Source organism: Diospyros lotus, chromosome 5, assembly GCF_014633365.1.
Source record: "Diospyros lotus cultivar Yz01 chromosome 5, ASM1463336v1, whole genome shotgun sequence".
Lineage (NCBI taxonomy): Eukaryota > Viridiplantae > Streptophyta > Magnoliopsida > Ericales > Ebenaceae > Diospyros > Diospyros lotus.
Genome location: NC_068342.1, coordinates 445,914 through 462,315, shown reverse-complemented (window position 1 = coordinate 462,315; position 16,402 = coordinate 445,914). Strand labels below are relative to the sequence as shown.

General features: G+C 36.7%; 3 protein-coding genes across 3 annotated transcripts; 2 read left to right on the top strand and 1 right to left on the bottom strand.

Annotated features, from left to right (window-relative positions):
- The first annotated feature begins 324 nt into the window (after positions 1–324).
- LOC127802372 (dormancy-associated protein homolog 3-like) lies at positions 325–2,198 on the top strand. The gene is made up of 3 exons (XM_052338136.1): positions 325–523; positions 744–875; positions 1,775–2,198. Exons 1-3 carry the CDS (start codon positions 409–411, stop codon positions 1,879–1,881), a joined length of 354 nt encoding a protein of 117 aa, XP_052194096.1. The 5' UTR covers positions 325–408; the 3' UTR covers positions 1,882–2,198.
- Positions 2,199–5,045: 2,847 nt separating this feature from the next.
- LOC127802367 (uncharacterized) lies at positions 5,046–11,523 on the top strand. Its single transcript, XM_052338130.1, has 5 exons — positions 5,046–5,212; positions 8,895–9,253; positions 9,806–10,125; positions 10,673–10,846; positions 10,986–11,523. Exons 1-4 carry the CDS (start codon positions 5,074–5,076, stop codon positions 10,797–10,799), a joined length of 945 nt encoding a protein of 314 aa, XP_052194090.1. The 5' UTR covers positions 5,046–5,073; the 3' UTR covers positions 10,800–10,846; positions 10,986–11,523.
- Positions 11,524–12,321: 798 nt separating this feature from the next.
- Positions 12,322–15,916, bottom strand: LOC127802366 (serine/threonine-protein phosphatase PP1 isozyme 9). Its single transcript, XM_052338129.1, has 4 exons — positions 15,283–15,916; positions 13,729–14,288; positions 13,192–13,383; positions 12,322–13,046 (listed from the first exon to the last, which is right to left on the bottom strand). Exons 1-4 carry the CDS (start codon positions 15,476–15,478, stop codon positions 13,023–13,025), a joined length of 972 nt encoding a protein of 323 aa, XP_052194089.1. The 5' UTR covers positions 15,479–15,916; the 3' UTR covers positions 12,322–13,022.
- Between the last annotated feature and the right edge of the window lie 486 nt (positions 15,917–16,402).

The following is a 16,402-nucleotide window of genomic DNA, read 5'->3' as shown; positions in this document are numbered from 1 at the left end:
ACCTTGTAATTTCTGACAACTTGAAGCCCAGCGAGATAACTTTTCGGATAAAGCAGGGGCAATTTGGACTTCCAATCGGACGGTGACTTGTCACGTGAGATGGACCCTCCCTCCCCCACCTAATGCCACGTGGCAGATCACACTAAAGTGATCTACGACTCCGCCATACCCTGTCACGTTCCGATCTTATCTTCACGTCGTTCTCGATCCATCGTCCACGTCAGCTCAGATCCCCCAGATCCGATCCAACGGCTCCAACGCAGAGACTTGTTCGACCTTTACGGCCCCTCTCCGCCATTAAATATCACTGCTCTTCCTCTCATTTGCATTCCTCGTGTTCTCGGTCTCAGGTTGACCCGCTCGAAGCTGTAATTGCTGCCGATTACGCCGGTAAACCTAACTGGCGCTATGAGCTTGCTTGACCAGCTGTGGGATGACACCGTCGCCGGTCCCCGGCCGGAAAACGGCCTGGGCAGACTCCGTAAACAACCGTCCTTCACTTTCCGCTCCAGCTCCGGCAAGGGTATGACTATCTTACGCCGGTTCCGCTGCGAACGCCTTTAATTCTAACGAATCGAACCGAATTCATGAATTAAAAAGGAATCACCAGATGAAATTTCACCATAACCGGATAAAATCAAAGCGAACGGCTGTTATATATAATCGTTGAAATATCGGGATCCAGTGTTGAGGGACGATAATTTTTAGCTTATTAACCGCTTGATTGGTTTTTATATGAGCAGAATCGGAGAGCGGAGGTTCCGAGGAGAGAGTGAGGGTTACGCGAAGCATCATGATAGTGAAACCACCGACTCCGAACGGTTCGCCTCCGGTTTCCCCCGCTGGTTCGACAACTCCGGTATCTCCTTTCGCTGGTAAGACTATTTTGCTTCCTTGGTTTGTGTCAAAATGGCAAGAGTACCCCTCCGACGAACATGAATCTGACGGGGATGGTAGTAGTAGTAGTAGTATTGCCAATTTTGATGGAGTGGGGGGGGAAGGATATTTTTGTCATATGAAAGAAACGGGGTGTCGTTTTCATTAGGGCGGATAATACAATGCAAAGTGGTTGAATGTTAGGTGTAGCCTCAATTATTTCGTTCATCCGTGGGTAGCATTGATAGCGACGTGCATATACAATAGCTAGCCTCACTTATTTGTCTGGATATTATGAAGATATGCGTATAGAATTATCTGCTTTCTTTTTGGTGATTAAACAACACTTATATAAAGGCTAGATATTTCCCGGTTTTGAAAATGAGATCCAGCTTTGATCTCTTGTATTGTTTTTGCATAAAACAAAACAAAAGGGGGGTTAGCAACTTTGCATTGCATGTAACAAATAGTGAACTTATTATACATTACAAAAGAACACAAGACTTTGTTTGTGTCATGTCATATATATATATATATGTGTGTATCCGAATATGTATGAGCCTTTGTTTGTGGAACATAAGGTCATGGATTGAAATTAATGACACTATGAGATTGAATTCATATAAGCTCACCTCACGTACAAAGAAAGGCATGATAAAGTTGCATGGGAAATTTGTACATTTTGAAAAGAATTGTTTTAGTGGGCATGAATTAATATTGCAAGCAACAATAATAAATAGAGCGTCGTACCCGTACGTTTATTTATAATTTCTCTGCATCTTGCTCAATGCCAAGTAGTGCAAGTTAGCCAAGTCTTTTTGTAAGTGCATGTGGAGTAGTCTTGAATTGTGAAGATATATAATGGGTGAAATTAATTAAACTTCGATTGTTATTGTAGGAGGAGGAAGAGAGGCCTATCGGTTTCGCAGAAGGTCTACATCGGACGTATACGAGAAAGCAAATGGGACTGGAACCAGGAGCCGCCCTCCTTCTTACGACGTGTGAGAACTGATCAGGGAGGGAGTCCATTAATGTTTCCCTCTGCAGGTTTTGTGGGGGTTGTTGAGAGTAGGGGGGAGGGAATGAGGTGAAGAGTAGTAGTGTGTGAATCGGGAGGTGCATGGGAGTATGTTTGTATGTATGTTGTATGTATGTTATCTATGTATGTATGGGGTTGTTTATGCAGAGTTTTGTACATAAAAATGTAATATGTAATGTGGGCTTTGTGCCATGACACTATGTGTGTGTGGGGTGCTCGCAAGGCCATGGCATGGATAGAGACTCAGCTTCTCTCTGCACGTGTATCAAGAGTTGTTTTCTCATTCCCCCTCTCTCTCTCTCTCTCTGCCATGCATTTTACTGTTTTTAAATAGGATCGCAAGTGGGCTGAGAGTGATTAATTTGTTTAAAATTCATTCGTTACAGATAAAATAAAATTGTGTTTAATTTTAAAATTTAATTTATAAACGAGACGAATATAAACTTAATAAATTTTAATTCATTTACTCGTGAATTGATTTAATTAGAAAATCGCAATTTGTAAAGGAGGTTTGATTATATATTTGTGAGCTATATTGTTTGGAGATTGCGATTTTTTTAATTAGGAAAAGAAATATTTTGTTGGGTAACAATTAAGAAGTGTGGTATTTGATTAATTTTTTTATAATCAAGTAAATTTTAAATATCTAATGGATTAATTAAATATATATTTATTTTATTTAAATATATGATAAAATAATAATATTTAAATAACTAAAGAATTCCTGATTAAATGGTACATTAATTGCGTAATTATAATATATAATAGAGTAATTAAAATAATAAATTTTTTTACTTATATTATTAATTAATTAAAAATAAATATTAATTGAGAAATTAAAAATTTTACTCAAATAATATTTCATACATCAAAATATCAAGGCTTTGTGTTTGAATATTTACTTGATAAGAATGTATTACTAATTAAGTAATTTTATATTTAATTAAGTATTTTAGTAGAATAAAAATTATCAAACTGAGCCTGACTTTCAGTATTTGAATTATTACTTAACTACATAAAAATTATAGTCGAGTAAAGTTATATTTTACTTGAGTACTAAAAAGATTTACTCAAATAATTGTATATTACACTTGAGTAATACCTAACTTACTTGACTAACGTTATATTAAATTTTAAAAAATTAATTATTATAAATAATATTAAATGCGCATTTCAAATATTTTATTTACAAATAAAATTTATAAACATTATAAAATTTATAATAATTTTATCTAAAATCAATAATAGTTCATAATAGTTATACCAAAAGTTAATAATAATTCATAATACTGATTAAAATTATTATTAATTTTAAATAACACTATTATGAATTTTGTAATTTTATATTAATATATATCTAGAAATAATGATATCATGAAAATATATTAATTATTTAAAAGATATAAAAAAAAATTATACGTATTTTGTGTAATATGCATAATACGAGCTTTTATATTTTATATATTATAAACTACAAAGTACCCCCCACATAAATAGTTAGTGTTCTAAAAATCCTAATTCATTCATTTATGATTCCAAATGGCTGCATATTGAAGAGCGAAGAAAAGAGACCCATAGCCTCTCGTCGAAGCCTCTCGTTGTTGTCTTTCACCGCTGAAGCTTGTTGCCACTATCTCATGTCACTAAAGTCTCTTACCGTTGGCTTCAATGAAAAAAGACCCTTAGTGAAAGCCTCTCAGGTACTTCAGAAAAGAAATGATCCACGATAAGAGATTGTTTGGTTTATTTTTTTTTTTCAACAATTTTTAAGCTGTTGAGTTTTATGTAAAGTTTAAAAATTTGGTAGAGTATATAAATTATCAGAACTTCATAAAAAATAAAAATAAAAATGTTATTGGATAATGCAAATAAAATTTATAAAAATATTAATTTTTAATATAAATAAAAATATATAAATTTAATATACATATATATAGTGAATGAAATCCCAATAGGGGCGACGACAGCAGTGGTGACAACAAATGAGGCATTAAAGGTGACAAATGATGGGTTGGGGCAATAGCAACGGACGATAGTAACAGTGACGACAACTGGATATGGGTGTGGTGATAGCAAGATCAATGAAGGTAGGGGGATGAAAAAGGATATAGGTTAAAAATGTGTGTTTTGTTTGAGGATAAATAAGTCATTTAATCGATCAACAAAAAAAGTTCTTACCAATGTTTTTGGAAAAGTTGGGGAGCTTTTTTCAAATGTTGGTAAATTAGCTTTTAGGTTACGTGGCGTTTAAGTTGCTGAGTGTTGTCAAACATTTAAAAAAATAAATTTCCCAACTTATAAACTAAATAAATTAATTATAAGTAATCAAACTGATAAGCCAAACGCTCTTTAAAGCCATTCATTGTCGCCTTCTTGGGGCTGCCCTCTCTGAAGCAAGTCGCTACAGGGGCTTTGCCTACCATTGTTACCTGTTGCTACTTCTTCCTTCTTTGCTGTCTCTCGTAGTCGTTGCACACTTTCTCCTTCTCAGATTATTTGATTTTTTTTAAACAAAAATTTGGGCTTGAGCTTGAGCCCAAGCCTAGGCTCGCCAAAAGCTTGTTGAGCCCGAGCTTGGCCTCACTTGGCTTTGGCAAGCTCAAGCCTGAGTTCAATGAAACTCGACTCGAGTCGATTTGATTGCAACCCCATTTATAAAAATAAAAGAGTGAAATTCTTAAATGTTAGTTGATTATATATAATTCTGAATTGTTATATATGGTTAGGGGATGGGATGGGATATTGGGATGTATGTTATGAAATTAGAACTTTGGGTATTTAATTAGAGGAGTAGAATTTGAGAGTTAATAATAAGTAAGAGAAGAGCCCATGTAACATATATATATATATATATTCATATAAATAAATTGAGGCTTAAGAATTCTAATTCTTTCCTCATTGTGCCTCTGCGGCAATCTCCAACTCCTAGAGCTAAGAGAGATTGAATATATATAATAGGTAATGTTAAGGATTTAAGAATCACAATTATAATTAGAATAAAAAAAAAATTAACTTCTTGGGTTGTTCTAAAATTAAAGGGGATTGAGTTTTGAAAGCAAGTCCATGGCCCAGGCCGAAGGCCCAGGCCCTTTGGAATTTGTCGATGGTATTATTAGCAGTCAAATCCGCAGTTTAGAAGTGAACATTGACATTGTTGTATGACTTGCTTACTGCTCCAACTCCGAGTCTACTCCACCCAGTCGTTCATTCGTTCGATCGATGAAAGAAGGATGAGATTGATGAATTACTGTTATGCCGTCTTCCTGTTGCTCAACCTTCTTGTTCCTCTTACTTCCGGTAACAATCCAATCCCTCTCTACCTCTCTCTCTAGGGTTTAATGCGCCTTTTTTTCTGTAATAATTTATCCACACAATTATGTCCCTTCTTTATGATTCTTCTCCTTCTTGTGCCTGGAGAAGGCAACATTGGGTTATGATTCAACATCCTTAACTTCAATTCTCCCAGATAGGGTTAACTTTCTTGGTTCATAACACGGTGGGGAAGATCCCAGTGAATCATGTATCCTAGGGGAAGATAATGAAGCCCTGTTTGATTTTGGAATGAACAAGTTGAAAATATATTAAGTTTTTGACTGGGAGCTCCTTTTATTGACGATTCGGTGGGTCTATGCCCTCTGGAATATATATGTTACTTTTTTTCCAATTTGTAAAACGCCTGTTGTCTATGTTAATACTGTGCTTTCAGCAGCTATTTTGAATTAAAGGATGGAAAATTTATTGAGCATATCTTTATGCAAAATAAGGTGTTTTTCTCTTTTAAAATTTGATTCTCTCTCTGTTCTCCTCATATAGTGGGATTAAGGTTTGATATGTTGTTTAATTGTTTGCTTCTTGATAGGGTTTGTTAACACCCTATGTAAATCTTCTCTTAGTGTATTGTTTGGCCAGCCTTCATTATTAAAATAGATTTGGTTCTTGTCTTTTAGTATGGTTTTGTTGAACCAATTGTCTTTTAGTAGGATTTTGTTTCTGGCTATACATCAATTTGTCTTTTAGTATTGAAGCTTTCCAGGCTTGTTTCATGAACTTGGCTTTGGCAGCTCTGACCTAAACCAAACTCTATTGTCCATACCTTCTCCTTTCAAATTGCATAAAGGCCGCGTGGCGTGGGATATCTAGTGTTTGGGTTTGGCTTGGTGACACCATCGTCAAGTTGTGAATACAGATAACTGTTAGTGTATAAGAATATCCTAACAATAGTAAACTTGTTTTCCTCATGATTTCAAGATCGAGGGCCTATTCTATGTATTCTAGACATGAATAGGATGTAGTTCAGCCTTTTCACTAAGTTTACAAGTGGCCACTAGTAATCACAAGATGGATGGTAGTCTGAGTATTTCTTTTAGTTACGAAGAATAAAAGAGAATGAGAGAGATGGAATGTAAAGAGATATGCTCAATTTGATGGGGTATGGTTGTGAGAAACAAAATAAGAATAATAAGAGAAGAATCTGAAGGCGAGGAATCTGAACAAGAGAAGAAGAAGAAATGAGGAGGAGAAATCCAATATTTTGTAGTTAACAATCTACCAACAGTCCAAAATTTGAATAATTTTTGCACTTGTGAGTATGAATAAATGTACTCCTTCAAACTAGGAATCAAAATTAGATTATGGAATTGTTAAATTGTTAACCACCATTTAATCTTTTAGATAGATGGTTAACTTTATTTTTTATATTGTCTTTTGTACTCTCGACATGCCCTCTCACCTGTGGCTAGGCTTCATTGTATAGCTGGCCCAAACACTTGCAATTATTTACTATTGAGTCAATGGTGAGGTTTAAACTCAAGACCTTTGGCTACACTAATACCATGTTAAATTGTTAACCACTATTTGATTTAACAGCTTAAACTGTTAGATAGGGGGTTAATTTATCTTTTATGTGTCATTTTTTCTCTGAACAGGAATAGAACCAAAAATATGTTGAATTCCCAATCAAACGTAAAGTGAAATTCCTAACTATTAAAAATTGTAAAATTTTTAAAACTGTTAATTTCATCATTTTCATGGGCTAAGTAACACTATTTTGGATAATAAAGGAGGTGATAATAATCGTTTTTCTTTAAATCAAATTGGAGTTAACGTGTTGATGACTCTTCCAATACATGAATATCTGCAAACTTCATCTTGTGAAGAAACAACACCCCCTCAAAAGCATCTTCAGATGGATTCTTAGCTGGCAGCAAAAAGTGGAAAAGAAGTGAAGGGTCCTCTACCCTGTTTCTATCAATAGGAAAACTTGGATATAAATCTGCTAGCACAATAGGAGCTCAGGGATGTACTTTGGCTATGGATCAAGAACTTGACAATCAGAAGTGGGTTAACTTTTATATCCAAAAGTAAGTCAAATGAATATACCTTAGATCCAACATCCAAGGTCATGCCAGATGAAATAGTTCACTACTTGGGCAAAAAGCATTGGAATAAAACTTTTAGGGTAATGACAAATGTTCACAGAAGCCAAAAGCATAATTCAAGTATTGAACTTCAGTTTCCAATGATGCATACATACAGAAAGTTCATATGGTGCAATACTTGAAGAAATGGCTCTCTTAGCATTGAGATGTGGATTATGAATCTGTGATTGTATAGAACAAGTGCATTAGAAGGGCAAAGATTTGGAAATAACTAATTAAAATCAAATAATAAATCTACATTAGGAACAACAAATCAACATAAATTAGATCGACATGGTTAAACATGACAGCTTCACGTGTTGTTTTCTCATATGACTTAAAAATGTGATTCAAGAGCAAGTAAATCCTATGGATGGGTAGTTTAGGGACAGCATACACAGTGCTCCCATTATCATCCATGGCCTTATAAACTGTAACCCAACATTCCTTTGATGTAGGGGAATGACTAATGAGCTATGAAGCATCTTTCATAGGTATGGTATGTAAATACGATGATTTTCTACAATCTCTTCACTTTCTTCTTTTGATTCTATCTCTTCTAATGTTCAACTGTCTGTACATCATCTTCTATGTCATACAACTAATAAACCTTAGTCAAAACAGGAACCCATGGATATCTTCTAATGTTCAACTGTCTGTACATCCATCTTTTATTGTTTGACAGAATTCTTTATCAAGGTGTTGTGCTTGGAAGTTGGAATGAAAGAACCCTTTTCAATGAGGTTTTCTTTCCTTTAAGACACTCATGACACTTACTTGATTCAGTTGATAAAACACCATATCTGCACTTTACTCTCTTCTTGCCATCAGAGCTGTTTGCCATGATACCCACCCATTCCTCTTTATTGTGTGATGCTAAGTCTTCATAAGATGATCTCCATGACATGTCAATCTGCAATTATGGAATGACTTTGACAACTTAGGTTGAGGCAGATACTAATGGGGATAAAGTGACTCCCTTCCTGGCCTTAGAAGATTGTTGATGCCTACCTTGGTTCCTAGAATGCATCCCTTTGCTAGCTTGAACAATCTGTCACTCACCTCACATGATGTTGTATTATATTGTACCGCATGTAGGGGATAATGATTGAACTATTGTTCTATACCCTTTTAGATTTTGATGTTGTTTATTTATTTATTTGTCATGGGTGGTTGTTGGTCTTGTAGAAACTTTTTCTGAAAGTAACTTGGCCAGACTATCAATTGAAATCAGGGACTATAATTTGGGTCTGTGGAGAGAGAAATGTGTGTTTTTCAAACCAACTGTCAGGTCACAATGGTGCATTGGCAAAAATAGGATTCAAATCTGTCTTTGTTAAAGTTATCTATTTTAAACTTCAGTTATTAATTTTTGGTGTTCTTGACATTTAAAGTTGTTTTGTTTTATGGAAATGACTGGTTTCTTTCTTGCATTTATTTTAGCATTTAATGGTTGATTGACATAGATTTTGATAAATAATCTCTATAAAATGATCTCTTCTTTGTGAATACTATTATTATTTGCTTGTACAAATAAAACTGTTGAGTATATGTGAATGCAGGAAAATCTGATGGAGTTTGTATCTCTCCGGGTGGTCGCTTCCCCCCATTTTCAAATGAAGGGAAACCTCCAAGAAGAGTAAACAGGGGCCCTAAGGATTTGACTCTTTGCCGTGTGTTCCGTAAAAAGACATGCTGTGATGTAGCCCAGACACATCCAGCTTTGTTATCCATCAGGAGGCTGGCTGTAACAGGGGAGGCAAGCCAAGAGTGCTTGCTATTGTGGGAATTGTTGGAATGTTCTATTTGTGATCCTCAAGTTGGTACACAGCCTGGACCTCCTCTCATATGTGCCTCTCTTTGTGATAGAGTGCATAAAGCTTGCTCTGATGCGTACTTCTCTGTGGATGCAAAGACACAGGTTTGTATGCATGACATCCAGGCTTTGGGATATACAGGCTTTATTTGGGTGGCTGGAATGAATGAATTGAAGAAAAGGAAAGGGGTCTGATTATCAGTAATAACTAATAAGATACAAATGCCAATACAAAGTGTTTGTGTTGTCATGAATCTTGTGGTAAAGTAATGTGATTGTAAATATTTTTGCCTTTCTCCTTTGTCAAGGAATGTGAGATTCCAACTTCTTTCTTTTTCTTTTCATGTTGTGCCTGCAGCCAAACTACAGAAAGGAGGATATGGAATAAGTTTCTGTTCCTCCTTTATTCCTCCCATCAAACATAGCTTTGGAGAATTCTTAGAAGACACTAAATGGTGTATGTGCAGAGTGGCATAAATGCCATTCTTTAAATTGATATCCTGTCATTTCAGAAGGGATCTGGTTGTCTCAAAATAAGGTTTCCCACATGCTATTGAGTGTTCTTTGAAGATCATGTAGATTATTGGTTGGTTACATTAATATTTTCACATAAATGCTTCTCAAATTCCATTTTTCTGATTAGATGTTATGTGACAGGTGCTAGCACCCTGTGGAGTAAATGACTTTGTTTGCGGTAGAGCTTCTGAATGGACCTCAAATGGCACAGAGCTCTGTAGGGCTGCAGGTTTTGCTGTTATGCCAGCCCCTGATGTGGAAGAAACATGCTATGGTGGGAAGACTAGTTTTGATTCTGTTGCCGATTCATGGCAAACTTCACAATCTGGGGTGTCAGAGAAGGCTGAGAGCTTTGGATGGTGGCAAGATTTCCAGCAATGGCTTAGGGCAATGCCATTCAGCGAGAAAGTTTGTTGGGCAGTAGGAGGAATGGTTCTTACTGCAGGGCTTATCTTTGCAAGGTTGGATTACTCTTTTTTGGTAATTATAGATACCTTATTTGGCGCACTGACCTTATCCCTAGCAATTTTCGGTTTATTAATTTTTATCACTTATTCTCCTATCAAATTTAATAAATGTCAAGTGAATGGAGCCTGAATTTTTTCTCTATATCCTGAACTCTACTGTTATGTTGTAGTCTGTCATGTTAATAAATTTTAAATTAAATAAAATATTGTTTCATATATTCATTTAGTAACTCTGCTGGAGAAACTTATATTATGTTTAAAGATAATTTTTATGGATAAAAAAAAAAAAGGATGTCATGTAGATGGTGTACAACAGCAAACCCAACTGTATCGTGTCCTTGTCCACTTAAACTATGCAACTACAATATTTCTTCTTTGCTTACTTCCCCACCGCCAAAAAAGATGAAAAGTAAAGAAAGAAAAAACAATTACTCATTAAATGCAGTTTTTTTATGCCATCCTAGTAGGGCGGAAGTCTAGTTGAATGTAATTAGTTGGTATTCCTGTTGCTGATTCTAGTAAATCTATCGGGTGTATGCAGTAAAAGGAAGAGCCGTAGTCAACGCCAAAAGCAAGCAGCTATTCGACGCACCGCTAGGAAACTGGAATCCAAAATAAACCAACAATCTCCTGTTGCTCAAGGAAATAGGAGAGGAAGTGGAAGATAAATGCCTTCCCCAAATTTGAGCAAATTGTTCTGAAAGTTGGTTCACAGGTCAGTTTTGCAAACCTATATTATACACTAAATTTTGGTTTTCTTCTACATAATCTGAAGTTTTAGAAGATTTAAAATTCACTACTGTTATTTCAAATCTTTTATGCGGTGTTTTTGTTTTTTTCTTTTCTTTGAATAGGTTCCTGGTTTGTCAATTTGGACAAACACAAATAGCAGCCTAGGGTTCAAAGTTGACAGAAGATGGGCTCAACCTCAAGAGTTTTAAAAAGTCTGCCTGCCGTGGATGAATTCAATCTCTCATCCACTTGTGACTTGGACAGGGGCATTGTAAACAACGGGTATGGCACGTTGTCTTCATTTTTCTGGAGGTGGCTGCTTTAGCCTTTGTGGTGGCTTCATCTTATTTTAGTTGTAAGAGTAGAAAGGTCTCTTAGAAAATCCATCCATGCTAACTCATCACCCTGGTACGCTAACCAGTATTCAACCTATAAATATGTTTGTTTTTTGCCTTTTTTTTTTCTGCTGCCCCTGCAGAAATTTGTGAACAGGAACTTGCCCACATGGACGTTCAGTTCCTACTTTTCTGTCCTCTAATCGTTGTAGTTGAGTCTGAAAGAATTGCTGCTTCTGTTGTATGCATGAATGCAATAAAGACGTTTGTTCATTAGTTTGTTTGAGAATAAATAAGCACATAAAATGAGTATAAATTATGATAACGTCAATGCTTATTCAGCAGCTTTGGCCAATCTTATTAGCTGGGTATGGAGACCCTCGCCCTCTCACTAAGGATGAATATTGAATTAACTTTCTCTTACGTTTCATAAGAAATCAAGTACTCGAGAATAGGAATGACAATGGAAAGGGAATGGGAATGGAGAGGGCTTGGATTGGGGGCTCCTCCCCCATCATCGCATACTCGTTCTCACCTCTATCGCCATCCTCGTTGGGTATTTTGTTGAAGTTCCTATCTAATATATTGTGGGCAGGACGGTTTAGGGCCCTGCCCCCACCCCTAAAACCCGTCCCCAACCGAGTTTTTGAAATTTACTTCTAATCTCGTGTCATTTTCGGAAAAGGGTTTTGCATTGCAGGTACCCTGAGGTGGGGGGTCAAAATTATCATCCTACTCAGGAAAAGGATGGATGCATTCCTCAGTTACTCCTGCAAACTTGACCTACGGTAATATCTCAGGATGGTAAAGTCATTTGCAATAATAGCTTTCTATTTCTGCTTTGACATCATGAAGGGTATCTGACTTTTATCGTAAATCTCGTCTAAGATGATGCCTATAGCTACGACTAATTCAAGTTGTTCTTCTCTTCTTCTTCTTTTTTGTTACAATTCTTCTAGAAATAGCTGATTAATTGTTATTATTACTATTTATTTTGTGCAAGTGGATGGCATTTTTCCCACCTCAAAAGAAATGGGGAAGAAAAAGGACTTCCAATTATAGAGTGAAGTTGTGGAATACAAAATGAAGAAAAAAAAAAGAAAAGAAAAGAAGAAAACCATCCTTAATTAGAATTTGAATCAAAATAACATAACAGATTGAGATGCCATCCCATTAAAATAAAGAACTAATCATCATGATGTTGGTTTATTTTCGAAGTTATCATTACAAATCTCCCTGAGAAACTGAGATATCATCTCAAAAACAGGTGGAACCATGTTTCATTAGTCATCACCTTTACAATATCTTCTTCCTCTTCTTCATGCAAGTCCTTGGAACATGAAGTCTCAAAGTTCCATATCTCCTTTTCTGTTTGCTGAGAAATAATCTAACATAAAAATACTTTCCAAGCATTTAAATGTGCTGCTAACCCAGCTCATCTTGGATGAAAAAGAGATTCAAACTTCAAAGCATCAAGCAGAACACAACAATACAAATAGAATCATCAAAGACTACGAAATCCTCATCCTCAGTCAGCATTTCCAAATCGGATTATATGCTGAATACCGGGTGCTGTGAGCAAAGGGACAATATCTAAAGCAACCAAAAGAGACCTCAGTTCCTGCACAGAAGGTGGCATTTGTTGCTGATTTACAGATCTTTTTTTGATATTCTCTACTCTAAGTCAAACTATCTGCAAGCTCCCAATCTCGTGACAAAGGATGGCTTATCCACAGAAGCTTATGTCATGGCAGAAACATTCATTACTAGCAAGACCTGAGCTTGCTATTCTCCCCTACTGACCAAAACACTTCCGACATCCACTCAGGCCTTTCCAATCTTTGGAGGCTGTTCAAGGTGGACATCCAAAACAAACAATGAGAGTCTAAAAATTGTACAGCGGATAAAAACAATCCGATCCCTTTTAGGAACATTAATAAATACCAAATCGATGAACAAATATAGATAATGTAAATGTGAATATAACTTTTACCTTCTTAAGGGGTGCCTTAGAACTGCCAGGTAATTGTTTGTAGTCAGGCTTTAATATCTCGAAGGAGCAAACGAGGTTTTTATCGACACTCAAGAGAGCACCTGCATTATCAAACTCCCCACCGTAGTTTGGGGCCGAAAATATTGTGACTAGCCTTCGTTTAGCAAAAAATTCGTATCCATCCTCCACCACCTGCATTCCAATTTGGAATAATCACAAAATAGTGCCTTGCCTTCTGAAACCAATAATGTAATATGTATGTACTGAAACCAATATTCTTGCTAATGTTTTGTAGTTGATAGAATCTGTAACATGATTATATCTAGTTCCGAAGATTTGAAACCTTTCCTTCAATTACAGAGACAAGTATTTGTAAAACCCGTATTTCTATATATATGTATCTCTTCTAAGACATGACTATTACCATCATACCTAGTCATTGTTTCAATACCTAGAAAGAATGAAGTAAGAAGCATTCACAAGGTCATAGCCATAGAAATGGCACTTGATCACACACTAAACAAGAAGTTGGGTTACCTGGTGACCCCGGCAAATGAGGTCTAGGTCATTCTTATCAAGAAACTCAGCCACCTTATCAGCTCCAAAAGTGCATGAAACACCCCGGTCACTCTCTTCCCACCCCTCAATCCGGGGGTCAGGATCAGACCAGAGCAGATCACATAGGAGACCACTATCTGGGATCTCAGTGGGCCTCTCAATTTCCCTTATCTGATCCAAATTCTGCAATTCCGGAGAAAGCCCGCCATGCATGCATAGTATCTTTTCATCAACGAGGGCAGCAACCGGCAAACAGTTAAAGCAGTCAGTGAATATCTTCCAAAGCCGAACATTGAATCTCCTTTTACATTCATCATAAAACCCATAGATACGGTTGATCTTTGCCTCCTCATGGTTTCCCCTTAGAAGGAAGACTTGATCGGGATATCTTATTTTGTAAGCCAGAAGCAAACATATCGTTTCCAAACTTTGCTTCCCTCTATCTACATAATCGCCAAGAAATAGATAATTTGCAGTAGGAGGATAGCCACCGTATTCAAAAAGTCTCAACATGTCTTGGTATTGCCCGTGTATATCACCTGTGTGACACTTGCAATATTAGATAGAGTACTAAGTAAGGGTGTATAGAAATAAAAACAACAACAACAACAACAAGAAGAAGCAGCCGCCTTAATCCCACCAGGTTGCACTGCGAGAAAACTACGCTAATCTTGCAGTTATTTGATCCTCTTAGAAAAAGCCTTAAAGTTTTGCCACCTTGGGAAGTCACTAATTACAAATCTTATCCCCGTGGGAAACGAACCTAACACTATCATTTCAAGAGTTAGCTCTACGCAGATTAATCAACAGACCACAGTACAGTTTGGTGTGGATATCAAACAGAGGCCCATAGATTATCGGCCAGGCCAAATAATAATTTGATGTAGTGCCTTGGGCGATGTTTCCCAACTTGATTTAAAACCATTATGCCCATTTGACCAACACAAAGAACACAGTATCCCCAGACGAGGCATATGAATTGGAATTTAGCCAAAGTCACCATATTGGACCAGAAACCAGCCTGAACAAGCAACCAAGCAATCACAAACTGCTGTAGTAATTCTCTCTCTCTGTGTTGTAATTTTGACAAATATCATCGAAAGGAACCAAAATGGTTGCAACCCACGTACGGGCAACGTGTGCAAATCAATTACCATCTTTGGAATATCAAGAACTCCTAAATGACCTGGGAGAGAATCCTGAGAAAGACACTCAGGAATAATTTCACCTTGAGCTTCAAGGAATGGCCAAAAAGTTACTCTTTCACAGCAACATAAACACAAACACAAGTAATTTGAAATTATCTAGAAATGGTCAGAACACGAGCAAAAATTCCGCAGCATAGACAAAACAAAATGCCAAAGAAAAGACCTTATTGAATCCAATCCAAACCTATAATAAAAGAACATGATAAATCCAACAAACCCAGATTCAGGGAGATCCATATAAAGCCAAACAAAATGCATAGCTAAAGAAAGAGAACACAGTTTCGCATAAATACACATAAGAGAGAGAAAGAGAGAAGAAACTGACCACAGATCCGGATGGGTGCATGGAGGGCAAGAAGATTGGGCTGAGAGAGGAAGATTTGACGAGCGTTGACGCAGAGCTGACGGATCTCACCCTCCGAAAGCTGCACCTGTTTTCCTCCTTTCCCCTCCAAAAGCCTCCTGATTATGTCGTCCAACACACCCTTATCCATCATACCTTCCATAGTCATCATATTCATTCCTTCCCCAGAAGATCAAATCCAAAATTAAAACCCACAAACCACTTCCTTCCTTCCTGTAAATATATATATATATATAGAGAGAGAGAGAGAGAGAGAGAGAGGGGGGGGGGGGGGGGGGGGAGAGGAACAAAACAGCTGCGGAATATCAAGATTTGGGTATCTGGGATTGTTTGGTTTTGTTGATCGGGAAGAGAAAAAAAAAAAAAAACAGAAAAAAATCAAGAACAGAAAGGATTCGATCTTATGTATGGAGAGGAGGAGGATGAAGAAGATGAATGATGATATTTGGAGTATGTCATTGTCCGTGCCACCCAAATGATGCGTGCGCTGCTCGTCTGGATGATTGATTGATTTGATTTGATTTGATTTTGTTTATGTTTATGTTTCTTTCTTCCTCTCTATCTAAAAAATCAGCTGTCTCTCTCTCTCTCTCGTGCCAACTGCCAGGAAGATTCAGTGCGGTTGAATCCTTCAAAAAAGGGCAATTCGGACCCTTGACTCTCCATCCAAATCCAAAATCCAAATCCAAATCCATTCAGGTCCGGCAGGCCCACCCAAATTATACTATGCTCTGGTCCTCTGGATTTCTGTACACGTTGGCACCCCTGGCCGTAGGAGTCATGCTCACGGCGCATGCATTTAATTCCATTCTAATTCTAATGCCATTTTCCTTACCCTTTGGGTTAACTTTATTTACACATTTATTATTATAATTTAATCTTCATGATTTAACTCAAACTTCACACACTTTTGGTTAATTGCAAATCTTAACTTTCCAAGTTATTTGTATTTTTTAAGATCAATCAATAGTCTAATTTAACAAAAGATTTTTTATTTTTCAACAACCCAAGCGCTAAGTGAAATTTATTTCACTTTAGACTATCAGGTCTAACAACCAAGTCTTGAGAGAGAGAGAGAGAG

What these genes read in the sequence shown, in the direction of transcription:
- LOC127802372 (XM_052338136.1), top strand. Translation starts at nt 409, where the DNA reads ATGAGCTTGCTTGACCAGCTGTGGGATGACACCGTCGCCGGTCCCCGG. An exon ending in CCGCTCCAGCTCCGGCAAGG is followed by an intron (nt 524 to 743) that starts GTATGACTATCT and finishes TTATATGAGCAG; the next exon opens with AATCGGAGAGCGGAGGTTCC. An exon ending in TCCGGTATCTCCTTTCGCTG is followed by an intron (nt 876 to 1,774) that starts GTAAGACTATTT and finishes TTGTTATTGTAG; the next exon opens with GAGGAGGAAGAGAGGCCTAT.
- LOC127802367 (XM_052338130.1), top strand. Translation starts at nt 5,074, where the DNA reads ATGACTTGCTTACTGCTCCAACTCCGAGTCTACTCCACCCAGTCGTTC. An exon ending in TCTTGTTCCTCTTACTTCCG is followed by an intron (nt 5,213 to 8,894) that starts GTAACAATCCAA and finishes ATGTGAATGCAG; the next exon opens with GAAAATCTGATGGAGTTTGT. An exon ending in GCAGGGCTTATCTTTGCAAG is followed by an intron (nt 10,126 to 10,672) that starts GTTGGATTACTC and finishes GGGTGTATGCAG; the next exon opens with TAAAAGGAAGAGCCGTAGTC.
- LOC127802366 (XM_052338129.1), bottom strand. Translation starts at nt 15,478, where the DNA reads ATGAATATGATGACTATGGAAGGTATGATGGATAAGGGTGTGTTGGAC. An exon ending in TGCACCCATCCGGATCTGTG is followed by an intron (nt 14,289 to 15,282) that starts GTCAGTTTCTTC and finishes AGTGTCACACAG; the next exon opens with GTGATATACACGGGCAATAC. An exon ending in TCATTTGCCGGGGTCACCAG is followed by an intron (nt 13,384 to 13,728) that starts GTAACCCAACTT and finishes ATTGGAATGCAG; the next exon opens with GTGGTGGAGGATGGATACGA.